Below are 15,836 nucleotides of genomic sequence, written 5' to 3'. Positions count from 1 at the left end.
ACAGCACAGGAACAGCAAGGTCACAGCTCAGAGAGGAAACCAGGAAGTGATCAGACCCATGGGGGTGAAGAACAGTACAGGGTCATTCGTAATACTTTCCATATACACAAGTGGTACACACCTGATTTCACTAACTTTGCTTTGTGTCACTCTGACACATTATAGGGGAGATATATCAAACATGGTGTAAAGTGAAACTGGCTCAGTTGCCCCTAGCAACCAATCAGATTCCACCTTTCATTCCTCACAGACTCTTTGGAAAATGAAAGGTGGAATCTGATTGGTTGCTAGGAGCAACTGAGCCAGTTTCACTGTACACCATGTTGGATAAATCTCCCCCCATGTTTGATAAATCATCCCTATAATATGTCCAAGTGACACAAAGCAAAGTTAGTGAAATCAGGTGTGTACCAATTGTGTATATGTAAAGTATTACGAACGACCCTGTACTGTTCTTCACCCCCATGGGTCTGATCACTTCCTGGTTCCTCTCTGAGCTGTGACCGTGCTGTTCCTGTGCTGTAGTGCACAATCCCCCTTATCAAACAGTACGCCGTATGCACTGAGCATGCTTTACCATCTTATTGAATGCCCTAAGACTCTTGTAACCAAATAAAATGCCGTCACCAAAAATTGCCACCTTAAAGAGAGTCTGTCAGGATTTTGTTAGTATGTCAATGTATTTGACAACAAAAGTAGTTCTACGGATTATCCTGTTTTTATGTCAGATACGCGGATGCCTGACAGATCAGAACCCAACAAGTGAACAGTACCTAAATTTTACTACTACGACAAAACAGTAAAAATGACGCACAAATGTAAATACTATTCATGTCTATCCTGATGCTAGAATAGCACTTACTGCAGCCATACATGCCGGCCAGTCCTATGGCTCATCCACCGAGCCATGTGTGCAACCCATAATGCACGGTTATGGGTTCTATGGTGGCCACCCCCTATAAGTGCACATCCTCCTGTTAGCAGAACGTAGCGGCGGCCCCACACAGATCCGTTGTGGGTGACCACATAGAAATTAATGGGTTCTTTTTCTGTCCGTAGATCAGGATCTACGGACAGTAAAGAAAAACTAACGTGTGGATGAGGCTTTAGTAGATGAATTTTTGGGAAGGCTCCATTTGGTTTTCTTCGCCTGTACCGGTGCTCTGATATATTGAATGGTTATGGATGGATTGCTCCCTTGTCTCTAGTGTTCAAAGAGCCTTGTAATAGTGTAGAAGACATGTATACACTCTAATAAGCTGTATAACAGGAGACTGTTCTATGTTGTTGTACTGTTCAAATTTAGTTTGTGCCTTTTTAATATCATGTCATATTATAATAAAATGCTAATATATTTTATAATGCAGTGCTATTGCTATTATTTTTTTAAACCGCCATACTGCTACCCTGCTCGGGCGTTAGGCCAGGTTCACACTTGTTGATGGTATTGTACCATCCAGAAAAAACAGTATCAAGTACTAGGAAGTGTTACTAAAACTGAACCCTATGCAAGTGAGGATATAGGGGCCCTGTCCTTGACTCCTACTGTCTAAGATAGGTTACAAATGAGCTGACAGCCGAGTGCTTGCTTGTTTATTATTTGCTCTCTGGCCTATTTACATGGGTGATTTATCGAGTGTCCCTAGGAATACATTTTCTGTGGAGAAGGGCCTTAAAAGGGTACTCTGGTGCTGATCTGAAAAAAAAAAAAAAAAAAAAAACAATTAATTATAAACATGGTTTTCCCACTTACCATCCCTCCTGAGTCTGTCTCCGTTTGAATTTCCCGCTGTTTGCAGGTCCCTGAAGCTCCAGTTGGTGTCTTCATTTTTTTCTTCACTTCCTGGTTTGGGCTTTCCCTTTATGCACTATGGGGGAGAATTATCAAGTATGGTGTAAAATGAAACTGGCTAAGGGCCCTATTCCACCGGACGATTATCGTTTGCATAATCGTTAACGATTAACGATCTCAAACGACCGCTATTGCGAAAGACCTGAAAATGTTCACTCATTTCCATGGAACGATAATCGTTACTTATGATCGTAATTGCGATCCTTTTTCTTCGCTATTTATTCGCTATTGCGTTCGTATCTATTGCAAACGACCGAACGATGTCTTATTCAAAGCGAACGATTTGCAAACCTTTTGCGAACGAGCAACGATAAAAATAGGTCCAGGTCTTATAAAGCGATCAACGATTTCTCGTTCGGTCGTTAATCGTTAGCTGCATTTCAACCGAACGATTATCGTTTAGATTCGAACGATTTAACGATAATCTGAACGATAATCGTCCGGTGGAATAGGGCCCTAAGTTGCCCCTAGCAACCAATCGGATTCAGAATCACCTTTCATTTTCCAAAAAGTATGTGAGAAATGAAAGGTGGAATCTGATTGGTTGCTAGGGGCAACTGAGCCAGTTTCACTTTACACCATGTTTGATAAATCTCCCCCTTTGTCTCCTGTCTAACTGACTGTAGAACTGTTAGATGGCTTACAGCTTGCTCAGCCAATCAGAGCTGAGCAACCTGAGCTGGCCTAACAGGGCTTAGACCCGCCTCCCTTTTGATGATGTCATTGTCACAAAATGGCTGCCACAGAGCAGCCTGGGATCAACAGTCATTAGGTAAAAATGAGTTGACTTTTTACTTCCTGGTGGGGGATTGAGGGGGAAAAGATAGGGAAGGAGGTCAGATAAGTGATTGAAGCATATTACAAAGTTATATAACTTTGTAATGTGTTTCAATTACTGGGAAAAACTGTTTAGCTGGAGTACCCCTTTAAAGGGGTCGTCCAGACTTAGAAAAACATAGCCACTTTTTTTCCAGAAACACCACTCTTGTCTGCAGTTTGGGTATGGTTTTGCAACTCTTTTCCATTGAAGTGAATGTAACTTAATTGCAAGACCACACACAGCCTGGAGACGAGAGTGGTGCTGTTTTTGGGAGAAATCCTAGATGACACCTTTAACTTCAGTTGACTGTGGAGCCCAAGTCCTGCAGCCTAACATACAGATTAAAATGCTGTCACATTACAGCTATCTGCCAGGAAAACCACTTTAAGGCCACATTGAAAGTTGATTAATTCTAAAGATAGGTCATCAATATCAGATTGGTGGGTTGCCAACACCCGGTACATCTACTGGTTGACTAAAGCTGTGACAGCGTACACTATGAAAACAGGAAGCCAACAGCACCATACACTGTGTAGTGGCTAAGCTTGGGTATTGCAGCTTAAAGAGGTTGTCCTGGCAAAACTAACTTGTCCCCTATCCACAGTAGTAAGAGATCGCGGGGGGCTCGACCTCCATACCGGCTTCTTGCTCTTTTGTTATGAATACATCTGGGGGTACGGCACATTCAGCTCTATTCATTCCTATGGAGCTGCTGGAAAAAGAGCCAAGTGCTGTACTGTGCTCTCACCGGTGGCTCCATAGAGAATGAATGGAGCCGCCAGGGAGAGCCGGTGTCCCTCCCCAGTCACTGATTCATTTGGGCTGTGGCATTGCAGCTGGAGGAGTTGGTACATGATATACCCAAATGCTGGTTGAAAATGATAACCGGCAGCTGTCAGCGAGACCCAGGAGCGGCGCCACGGAGGCACAGGGACAGGTAAGTATTTTTTTATTTATTATGTTATGTCATGGCATATCACTTTTTTGACATGGGAAGACCCCTTTAAAGGTGTATGTTTTGGACAACCCTCTCACAACAATTAGTTGGCAATATGGTGTCTTGTTGCTGTGATCATCCCCCATCATTTTTCCTGCAGCACCACCACTCATAATCCCCCAGACCATCTATGTAATGTATAGACTTGATGGGTCCCCAGATCACTCCTTATAGCCACTCTTAGTTCCTGCATAATTATAGGCGCCCCCCCATAAAGGACTCCCACCTGTTGGCTCACACTTTAATAGTTCTCCAAATAAATTAGGGAATTTCTGCTCAGCACAATAAGGAAGCTTAGCATTCCTCCAGTGCATGTCACAAGACGTCAGCCCATTCTGCTGGCTGTTTTGAAGCTCACATCGGACGTCTCATCCTACGCTCTTCCGATAGCCATTAACCACAAGACACAGACCAACAGGAAGCCGCTGCTATTAGCTCTTCCCTTTCTGTGCTTATTTGTCATACGTGTGTCGCTCGCTCGTAGCTTTCAGGCAGGTTTAATGTTTGTTTTTTACAGTATAGACCATTGTTAGAAAACAAAACTCCAGATTGTGCCAAACCTAAATATTATTCTCCTGGAATGTCTTCTTATCTCTTATGTGTCACTATTTTTAGGTTTCTTGGATATAAATATGTTGCTTCTTTGTCATTGTGCAGGATCCCTTATGGTTTAAAGCGACTCTGTACCCACAATCTGCCCCCTAAACCACTTGTACCTTCGGATAGCTGCTTTTAATCCAAGATCTGTCCTGCGGTCCGTTTGGCAGGTGATGCAGTTATTGTCCTAAAAAACAACTTTTAAACTTGCAGCCCTGCGTCAAATTGGCGTGGCCTAGAGTGTATGTGCCCAGGCTTGCATCGCCTCTCCGTCCCTCCTCCCCACCCTCTTCACCATAAGGAATGCCCCATGGCAGTTTTTTTTTTTTTTTATTCATCACTTGTCTAAAAACTGCACAAGTGCCTTAACGATCCAGCACATGTGCAGTGTTCACACAAGTGATGAATAGGAGAAATCCTGCCTGGTGCATTACTAATGATGAGGAGGGACGGAGGGCTGGTGCAAGTCTAATGCTACGTTTACACAGAGCGATAATTCGCCCCAATCAATCATTTAACGATTTTGAAGCAACAATTTGGTTTTTATAATAATAAGCGTTTAGACGAATAAATCGTTAGAAAAATCATTATTGTGATCGTTTTTTAGATCGCTTAAGCCTATCTCACACATCGGTTGAATCTTTGAAAGACTGTTTACATGAAGCGATCTGCGAATTTTTAGCGAACGACAAACGGCAATTTGAGAACATGTTGAAAGATCACAATGAACGATTTCTCGCTCGTCGCTTGATTGTTTGCTGCGTTTACACAGAACAATTATTGCTCAAATGCGATTGTTATCGCGAAAATTCGAACAATAATCGTTCTAGGCCACTCTAGGCCAGTGCTTCCCAACCTTTTCCACCTCGGGGCACCCCTTGGAAAAAAAATTAACTCGGGGCACCCCTACTAAAAAATGTTCTACAAAATAAGAAAACCGTCATACAGTGACTCACCGGTGATGTCTTCTTTGATCTGAGGCGTCACTTTCCCTTTTCCTCTCCATCCGGCCCAGTCCTCCATGATGATTTCTTCCAGCTACGTTTTATCTCTTCAGAACCTGCGAGACAAACAATTTAGGCTCCGCACATTTCTAGCAACTTCCTTTCCTTTCTCCCTCCTGTAGGTTCCCAAAGTAACTGCGCTGTGTGGTCTTATGTGCAGTAAAGCGAGTAGGAATGTGGGATGCCCCCTGTATGTAGGATCCCCCACTGTGCCCCCATGAACTAATAATGCCCCCAGAGGTGCCCCCATATACTAATAATGCCCCCAGAGGTGCCCCCATGAACTAATAATGCCCCCAGAGGTACCCCCATGAACTAATAATGCCCCCAGAGGTGCCCCTAAAAAAAACAAACATCCTACTCACCTAATCCGCGTTGTGGCTGCAGGAAGCAGCTCTTCCTTCTCTTCTGGCTCCATCTTGCGAGCCGCAGAGACGGGACTTCCGGCAGGCGTGATGACGTCACATCCTCACGCCTGCCGGAGAGGTCACGGCCCGGCCTCCCATAGGCTGCTGGTATGAAGTGCCGGCAGCCTATGGGAGGGAATGCAGGAGGAGGACGCTGACAGGTCCTGCTCCTGCATTCTGCTTGCTTTAATGTTCCGCCCGCTCACTGTGCGGGCAGAACATCAAATCGATCTATGCATCCCGAGAAGCTGCGCGGCCGCAGCTTCTCGGGATGCTTAAAGAGAAAGTGCACATTTCCCACTGGGATCCCGCGGCACCCCTGGCGGGTTCTCCCAGCACCCCGGTGTGCCGCGGCAGCCCGGTTGGGAAACGCTGCTCTAGGCCACACCAATTTGACACAGGGCTGCAAGTTTAAAAGTTGTTTTTTAGGACAATAATTGCATCACCTGCCAAACGGACTACAGGACAGATCTTGGATTAAAAGCAGCTATCTGACGGTACAAGCGGCTTGGGGAGGGGGGGGCAGATTGTGGATGATTCTGAGATTGTGAGTCGCCATACATTCTGACCGATAATGTGGTACATCATACATATATATAATATAGCTGCCATTCCTTATTGCGTACCAAATAGGGATAGGGTCCAGGTAAGTGTAAACCTATCCATGAGAACACTAAAAAAAAAAAAAATCCAAATAAGGAAGGGTAATGCTACGTTTACATGGAACAATAATTCGCCCGATTGTACGATTAACGATGTCGGAGTAACGTTTTTTTTTCATAACGATCAGCGTTTAGACGGTACGATATATCAAATTCCTCCTGATCAAATTCCTCCCTGACTGTCAATGACAGATGATGCCGGTAGAAAAAGGGGGTGGGCCCGTGCTGGATATTTTGCAGCCCAACCCTTTTGTTTTTTGAGAAACAAGCCAGTGCTAGAGCTGTCTGCCTACATTTGAGATATACATAGATAGAAAGAATCAGGCACATTTGAAGAATTAGACAGTTGTATTTAATACAGTACATGGAAATCTGTAACTGTAGCTCTGTTTGTGCAGCCCTCTCCTGTTTGAATAGGTGTAAGGGTATGTTCACACTGAGGAATCCACGGGGAGAAGTTCCTGCGGATTCCGCAGCTCAGCACTGCTCACAGCTGCGCGCATCTCCGCCTGTGCCATAAACTCCATTCCATGGTTGGCCGGATTCAGCCGTCCGTCCAAAAAATGAACCTGTTTGTTCTTTGGACAGATGGCGGAATCCGCCCAACCATAGAATGGAGTCTATGGCACGAGCAAGCTGCAGAATCCGCCACAGGTGATTCGTGTGGATTCTGTAGTGTGCACATACCCTAACAGTAAAACCTCACACAGCGCACCTCCATCATTCATACAAGTGAATGAGGTCATGTTGTGACTGACAAGCAGCCGTGACCCCTCAGTCATGAATAATCCATCTGCGATTTTTGGAACTGTGGGGTTGTGGTCATGGTCACTTGTGAGTCGCAATGCAACCCTATTCATTTGTATGAGTGATGTCGTCGAGCTACCAGCCTTATGGTGCATTTGCACAGACAGATTTATCTGACAGATTTTTGAAGCCAAAGCCAGGAACAGACAATAAACAGGGAACAGGTCATAAAGGATAGCCTGAGATTTCTCCTCTTTTCAAATCCATTCCTGGCTTTAGCTTCCAAAATCTGCCTGTGTAAACGCACCCTAACACTTGGAGATTTCATTTCACTAGGGAGGTAAAACTTAAGCCCTCCAGCTGTTGCACAATTACAATTCCCACCATGCCTGGCAAGCCACAGCTAAAGCAATCCAGGCATGATGGGAATTGTAGTTTTACAACATCTGGATGGAGTTTGACACCTGTGCACTAGGCTAATACTTAACATGTAAACTTTATGGGACACTGAGCTCGGCCCCTCCAGTCTCTATAGGCCAGTACTGCTGAACTGGTTACTACAGTGTATATATACTGTGTATATAACAGGTGAGACTATGTACAGCTTCCTGGTTATCTGACACCACCTCCCCTCCTGAGATCAGACTCCATGGAGAACGCATTGACAGGGTAAGTGTGCAAATGAATCAACCTACACAGAATACTTTATACTATGAGGGTATATAGACCCGGGCTCACACGTGCTATCCCTTTATACCTGATGGTTTCTGGGTAGAGAATAGAAACCTTTCCCTGAAACATTGGGAGCGCAGTCAGTGCATTCATCTCCTCAGACTGACCTCATGTATTCCTTCCCTCTGACACCTGCAGAATACAGTACAATGACTTTCATAGCGGCTTGCTGGATTATTGAAAAATCAGCAAAACAGTTACTATGGGATTGACAATTTGCTATTATAATGCATAATATATATATATATTATTTTTTTTTTTATCTTTCAGCTCTTTACCATTTGTGGCCTCAGATCACTCTGTCCTGGTCAGCGGATTATTAGGGTCACTGGCTGCCGGTGTGGCCTGGGCACTATACAGGTATCACTATCGCCCATCGTGTACACGTCGCAGGGTGGGGGTGAAGACGCAGCAGGCTCTACGTCGCTATGTGCTCTTTGAATCCACCCATAGAAAACCAGACAGTGTACTTCAGGCTTTTAGGGAGTACGCCAGTAAGGATCGGGTGATGAGGGGGCTGCTATTTACTGTAGAGCAAGGTACGTACGAAAAGACATAAGACGCATTGTTATATGCAACCCAAATGTGATAAAATGGCAGCACAACTAGACAATAAAAATCTCAAGTCTTTCAGTACTTATCAGCTGATGTATGTCCTGCAGGAAGTAGTGTATTCTTTCCAGTCTGACCTAATGCTCTCTGCTGCCACCTCTGTCCATGGCAGGAACTGTCCAGAGCTGTAGAAAATCCCCACAGAAAACATCTACTGTTCTAAATAGTTCCTGGCACGGACAAAGGCGGCAGCAGAGAGCACTGTGTCAGACTGGAGAAAATATACCACTTCCTGCAGGACATACAGCAGCTGATAAGTACTGGAAGACTGGAGACCAGTCGATTTTAGAACTTTTTTCTCCAGAGTCCCCCCTTTAAATCGTTAATACCCTTTATGCCTATTGGCCATTAATGTTTCACTATTCAGATCAATTTAGATAAGTTTATAGTCAGTAGCGGATTACAATAGGTTCATTTCGGGCGGTAGCCCGGGGCCCTGAGCTCCTAGGGGGCCCATGGCCCCCCAAACAGACTTATACTTTCAGTGGTGTACTGCTTTTTACCACGATTTTGCACAAATCAGGGCAAAACTGCAGCCAGGAGACACTGCAGTAACATTAGAGAACACACTGAAGGACCTTCTCATGTGACAATGATGTCACCACAGGTCCTGTACAGGCTGCATTATGGAAGAAAAAGACTAAAGCTAGTGCCGCCATAGTTATAGTGGGTTTGGGGGGTCCAAGCTTGGTGAACCGTCCGGGGCCCATGGTAAAGCTAATCTGTTGATAGTCCTACTTTGATTTAATCAATAAGGACCCATAAAACTTGGAAAATTCAATTTCCGTCTAGGTTTTTGCCTCTCATTCTATTGTTTTGTTATTAACTTATACACAGAAAGTTTTCTAGAGGAAGCTGTCAAACAATGTCAACCTAAGACAAGCCTTGTATTGGGCACCCAGTGTGGCTATTCTGCTATTCGCCTCCTGAGACTTGTGCCCTCCGATGGGATATTGTACGCCGTGGAACAAGAGGAAAGTATGGCAGATTCTGCTGAGGAGATGATCTTAGTTGCCGGCTTCAAAAACAATCAGGTAACAATGTAGGTTACTTACTTTATGTGTGTTCAGTCTCATTGAGATCTCATTGATGTCAGTTTCAGTTGCTACATCCTATGGCAGGGGAATAACTGAAGGCCTCATGGACCCCATGCACAGAATGGGGTCTAGAGATGGGCCCAGTTGCAGCTGCGACTGCTGCAACTACTCTAGCTATGCCACTTACCCTATGGCCTTGGCAGCAGAATTCAGGGTAAAGGATTTCAGGGCAAATTGCACTAATCTTTACAGGTTAGATTCATATCTATTTTAGTCCTTTTTAAAACGCATCCCATATTATGAAATTCATCAACACAGTCCTAAATTTTGTGTTATATAATTGTCTGTTCTGTTTAAAGTTAAAGGGGTACTCCAGTAAAAAAAACAAAACAAATCAAGTCTTCCAGTACTTATTAGCTGCTGTATGTCCTCCAGGAAATGGTGTATTCTTTTCAGTCTGACACAGTGCTCTCTGCTGCCACCTCTGTCTGTGATGAGAACTGTCTAGAGCAGGAGCAAATTCCCACAGAAAACCTCTCCTGCTCTGGACAGTTCCTGTCACAGACAGAGGTGGCAGCAGAGAGCACTGTGTCAGACTGGAATGAATACACCACTTCCTGCAGAACATACAGCAGCTGATAAGTACTGGAAGACTTGACATTTTTAAATAGAAGCCATTTACGAATCTGTATAACTTTCTGACACCAGTCGATTTAAAAATCAAACAGAGTGCCCCTTTAAGCTTCATATTGTATCCATGTTCTGCATTATGCTGAATTAGTGGTGACTCACTTTTTTACAAGAATTTCTAACCCATAGTGATCTATGACACTTACCAAAGATCTTTGTTTTGTAAACCCATGTCTTGTGTTGCATTTTTTTTTTTTTTTTTTTTAGTTTAAAGTGTTGTGTCAACACCCAGTAGACGCCATTCATGTCCTGAAGAGCCAGTTTGGACTGAAGAAGGTGGACTTAGTGTTGATGGACTCTCGACATGATCAGCATGGCCAGGGCTTGATGGCTCTGGCAGAAGTTGGAATTCTGCACCCTGGAACTTTAATATTAGTCAACAACAAGGACTGTCCAAGGTCCAAGGGCTTCATGAAAGAAGCTAAAGATTATAGAAAGGTGGATGCCTGCAAGGGGTTACTGAAAGTAGAATATGTGCAGCCTAAATAACCAATAGGTGACAGACCAGATTCATATCAGAAATACTGTCAGCATATTAAAGTGGTTCTCTAATAGGATTGGGGGCGGAAAACTACTTTTCCCCCACAAACTGCACCACTCCTGGTTACTTCTGGTACTGCAACTCATTTACCTTCATGTGAATGGAGCTTAGCTTCAATACCAATATCTTTTTTTTTTTTTGTGCATCTTGTTTATTAAACTGCAGATTTCCCTAATATTATGTCCAATGGTGGAATTCTTGGAATTCAGTATCTCCTTTTCCTTTATTTACTTCTGCTATAATTAAAATGTGACCTTAAAACCTCAAACCCCCATCTGACTGAGGAATGTTGTGTAGTAAGACTTGGCCCTTAAAAGTGCCCCTTCCCACTTCTATATATTGGGGCCTTCGGATTAGGAGATTTCTTGGGGTCTTTAACACATTTGTTTATATACAGTCCTCAGCATCGCAACCAAGAAGGAAATGTAATATTAAATATATATATATATATATATATATATATATATATATATATATATTTATTTGTTTTTTTTCATTATGCAACTCATCAGCCAATATACATAATTCAACCTCATTTAGTTGTTACTTTCTATCTGAAAATTCCTGAAATTCTTTCCTTTAGTTTGCTCATGTGATCTCATGGTGACCCCCTGGGAATGACATGTGTTTCAGTGCTCTTTATTGGGGTCACCATCTCTACAAGCAGAGCCTCCTGTCTGAAGCTGAATGGTCTGTTCCGCACAAGTTCCCCATAGAGGGATAGACTGAAACTCCCATTAGAGTTACTGATCATGATTATGACTGTGACCTAGAGATGAGCCAACCTCAAGTAGGCTTGGGTTTGTCCGAACCCAAATTCTTGGCACCAACCTTGAGTATGCACCAAAGCTCTCAGCTGAAGAAGTTGGATGCAGCCCTAAGGGCCCATTCACACTACGGGATCAGCGCGGATAACCTCCAGCAGATTCTGTGTGCGCTCCAGCTTGAACATCTGGCCGTCCCACAGGCTTCATTCTATGCTCAGACAGATTCTGACGTCCAATTGACATATCAATTCCTTTTTGGACGGACAGTGAAATCTGCATGAATAGAATGGACCCTATGGGAGGGGCAGTTCCTGTGTATATATATATATATATATATATATATATATATATATATATATATATATTAGTGATGAGCGAGCATGCGATACTCGAGGAAATCTCATCATCCCTTTCCTGTAAGTTTGCGCGCTTTTTCGCAGCCAATAAACATGCAGGAGACTCTTTAGTACATTCTGCGATGACGTGGGACCCATACATGTCGATAGCAGCGATTGGTTGGCCAGATCAGATGACCCTGCCATATAAAACGTGCAGCCGGCAGTGCTCGCTTCAGACGCATGCTGTGAGAGATCAGGGACAGAGCTGCTGCTGGTCAGGGAGAGCGTTAGGGAGGGAATTAGCGTTCCAGTAGGCAGGGTATATACTAGCAATACAAACAAACAGACCTTTTCAGGGCTTCAAATCGTTTTTTAATACTATTACTAGAGACTGCTGGCTGGGAGTTGCAGTGCTGCTACCACGATTTAACCAGCACACTGTGGTGACCGGCTGCTGGCAGAAAGGGGATATTAGGTGTTGCATACAGACCCCTAAGAAGAGCTCAGTGTACTCTTTTTTGATTTTGGGGCTGGTGGTGCTGCTGTACTACATTGGATTGCTGGGATTTGTAGTACACCTGCATAAAACTTCACTGCTCATTGTAAGGGGGTATCACAGAGTGTGTATCTAGGTCCAGCCACTACCAGATTGTACCGTTCAGCCCCCCCTAAACTAGTGGGTACTAGACTGTATTGCTGGGATTTGTAGTACACCTGCATAAAACTTCACTGTTCATTGTAAGGGGGTATCCCAGCATGTGTCTAGGTCCAGCCACTACCAGATTGTACCGTACAGCCCCCCCAAAAACTTGTGGAAGCACAAGTATTTTTCCTGATTTCTGTATTTCATACACAAGGCCTATCTAATTTCAATCACATCACAACTGCTTTCACAGAGTAAAGGGTGTGTCAGAGAGTGTGTCTAGGTCCAGCCACTACCAGATTGTACTGTACAGTCCCCCCTAAACTAGTGGGTACTACACTGTATTGCTGGGATTTGTAGTACACCTGCATAAAACTTCACTGCTCATAATGCTTTAAGGGGGTGTCAGAGTGTGTGTCTAGGTCCAGCCACTACCAGATTGTACCGTACAGCCCCACAAAACCAGTGGGTACTACAAGTATTTTTCCTGATTTCTGTATTTCATACGCAAGGCCTATCTAAGTTTCATACTGTGCAGTGTCCATAAAATGGTGAACCCCAGGGGTAAGGGTCGAGGACGAGGGCGTGGGGTTCCGATGATGCCAATGCCGGAGGCCGTGGTTCAGGGCAGGATGACACAGCAGCACCTGTTGAGGAGGTAGCATTGGTGCACAGCAGACGTCCACTCCCTAGCATCTTTGCCCAACTTACGGGGTCTCATGGTAGACCGATATTGAAACCGCAGCAGTGTGAACAGGTGATCACATGGAAAGCGGATAATGTGTCCAGTAACTTATCCACCACCCAGTCTTCCACGCAGTCCACCCATGCTACTGCGGCTCAGCCTCCTTCCCCACAGCCTGGCCCCTCCAGGGAAAGAAGGGATTCAGATCCACCACCATGCTCCCAGGAACTCTTTTCTGGACCCTTCCCTGAGTCAGAGCAACCGGTGCAGTCGATCTGTCCCGATGTCCAAACTATGCAGCTCACGCAGTCAGTGGGTGATGAGAGTGGGGACTTGCAAGCGGGGTTGGAAGAGGTGTCTGATGATGACGATGAGACCCGGTTGTCAGACAGTGAGGTTGTTGTCATGGATGTAATTCAAAGTGAGGAGGAGAGTGAGGAGCTGGTGGATGAGGACGAGGTGACTGACCCGAGCTGGGTGGATAAGCCTAGTGAAGACCGTGCTTCTGAGGGGGAGGCAAGTTCACCTGCAGGACCGGTTGGAAGCCGAAGAGGGGTGGGCAGAGGGAGAAGCAGGGGCAGAGCGAGTAGATCAGCAACTGTTTCACGGAGTCAAACTCCCGTGGCCAGGGCTAGATGTTCCCAAGTCTGGAGGTTTTTTAAAGCAAGTGCAGATTACCGACGGACTGTAGTGTGCAACGTGTGCCACGCCAGGGGGGCCACCACTACCAGCCTAACCACTACCAGCATGCGCAGGCAAATGAGTGCTAAACACCCCACTCAGTGGAACCAAGGCCGTTCAGTGACTGCAAGTCGCACACCTGCTCCTTCCCCTGTGTCACGTGCTGGCTCTGTCAGTCCCCCCGCCCAGACACAAGGGCCTCCCGCCCTACACGCACCCCTTCACCTCCACTATGCTCCACACCCTTCAGCAAGGTGTCCAAGCTCAGCGTTTAACTGTCCCTGCAGCAGACCCTGAACAGAAGCGCAAATACACTGCCACTCACCCGCATGCACAAGCTCTAAATGTGCACATAGGCAAACTGCTGAGCTTGAAGATGCTGCCCTATGGGCTCGTAGAGACAGAGGCTTTTAGGAACCTCATGGCGGTGGCTGTCCCTTGGTACTCTGTCCCCAGCCGCCACTACTTTTCACGGTGTGCCGTCCCAGCCCTACACCAGCACGTGTCGGATAACATCATCCGTGCCATGACAACGTGGCCAGTGACAAGGTCCACCTGACCACGGACACGTGGACAAATGCTGGCGGGCAGGGACACTATATCTCCCTGACAGCACATTGGGTCAATTTGGTGGAGGCTGGGACAGAGTCTGACCCTGGTTCCGCTCGTTTGCTGCCCACCCCGAGGATTTCGGGGCCTACCTCGGTCGCGGTCTCTCATGAGTTCTACACCTATTTCTCCTCCTCTCTATTACCCTCCACGAGCACATTGCCTCCATCTCGTAGCATCAGCAGTGCGGTGGGTAAGCGCCAACAGGCGGTGTTGAAGCTACTGGGCTTAGGCGACAATAGGCACACGGCCCAGGAGCTGTTGCAGGGCATCACGGCGCAGTCAGATTTTTGGCTCGCGCCACAAAGCCTCAAACCAGGCATGGTTGTGTGTGACAACGGGCAAAACCAGGTTGCGGCTCTGCAACTCACCAGCCTTACACATGTACCATGCCTGGTCCATGTGTTCAACCTAGTGGTGCAGAGGTTCCTTAAGACCTACCCCAATTTGGCTGACTTGCTCACCAAGGTGCGGCGCATCTGTGCGCATTTCCGCAAGTCAACCATGGGTGCTGCCACCCTTAGGGCAGTGCAAAGGCGCTTGCAACTGCCGGCTCACAGACTGCAGTGCGACGTGCCCACGAGGTGGAATTCCACCTTCCAGATGGTAGCCAGGGTTTACCAGCAACGCAGAGCCATTGTGGAATGCCAGATGTCAACCTCTGTGCAAAGCGGTTGTCAGGTCAGTAAGCTACCTCAAATCTACAATGAGGAGTGGACGTGGATGTCTGCTATCTGTCAGGTACTGGGCCCCTTTAAGGAGTCAACACAGATGGTCAGCGGCGATGCCGCCATCATCAGCCTCACCATCCCGCTGCTGTGTCTGCTTCAAACCTCCCTGCTCAGCCTGAAGTCTGACACTTTGCATTCGTCTCAGGAGACGGGTGAAGAACAGCCGCTGCTAGATAGCCCTGTCCTGTCCCTGACGTCAGTTTCTCACCACGGAGTAGAGGATGAGGAGGATGAAGAAGAGGAGCAGACTGCAGCCGCCACTGAAGAGGGTACCTATGCTCAATCCTTAGTTGTTGAGCGTGTATGGCCTAAAGAGTAGGATTTGGTGGAGGAGGAGGAGATTGAGTCTAGTTAGGAGAAGGAGTTCTTGCGTGTTGGGACCCTGGCGCACATGGCTGACTTTGTTAGGCTGTCTTTCCCGTGACCCTCGGGTTAAAAAATTTTTTGACAACACAGATTACTGGGTGTTCACCCTCCTGGACCCTCGGTACAAACACAATTTTTCCACTCTCATTCCTGCCGAGGAACGCAGTATGAGAGTGAATCAATATCAACAGGCCCTGGTGCAGAAGCTGAAAATGTACTTCCCATCTGACACCACTAGCGCCAGAGGAAGTAGTTCTGTGGGCCAAAGAGCGAGGGAGAGGAGCGGTGGAGCAGGCAGCTTGTCAAGGGACAGGGGAA

General features: G+C 46.0%; 1 protein-coding gene across 1 annotated transcript; it reads left to right on the top strand.

Moving 5' to 3' along the window:
• The first annotated feature begins 7,591 nt into the window (after nucleotides 1-7,591).
• On the top strand, nucleotides 7,592-10,810 carry LOC138773026 (catechol O-methyltransferase-like). The gene is made up of 4 exons (XM_069953921.1): nucleotides 7,592-7,755; nucleotides 8,089-8,357; nucleotides 9,268-9,464; nucleotides 10,365-10,810. Exons 1-4 carry the CDS (start codon nucleotides 7,736-7,738, stop codon nucleotides 10,644-10,646), a joined length of 768 nt encoding a protein of 255 aa, XP_069810022.1. The 5' UTR covers nucleotides 7,592-7,735; the 3' UTR covers nucleotides 10,647-10,810.
• The last annotated feature ends 5,026 nt before the right edge of the window (nucleotides 10,811-15,836 follow it).

Source organism: Dendropsophus ebraccatus, chromosome 1, assembly GCF_027789765.1.
Source record: "Dendropsophus ebraccatus isolate aDenEbr1 chromosome 1, aDenEbr1.pat, whole genome shotgun sequence".
NCBI lineage: Eukaryota > Metazoa > Chordata > Amphibia > Anura > Hylidae > Dendropsophus > Dendropsophus ebraccatus.
Note: the sequence above shows the minus strand (reverse complement) of the source record. Positions and strands in the feature narration are given on the sequence as shown.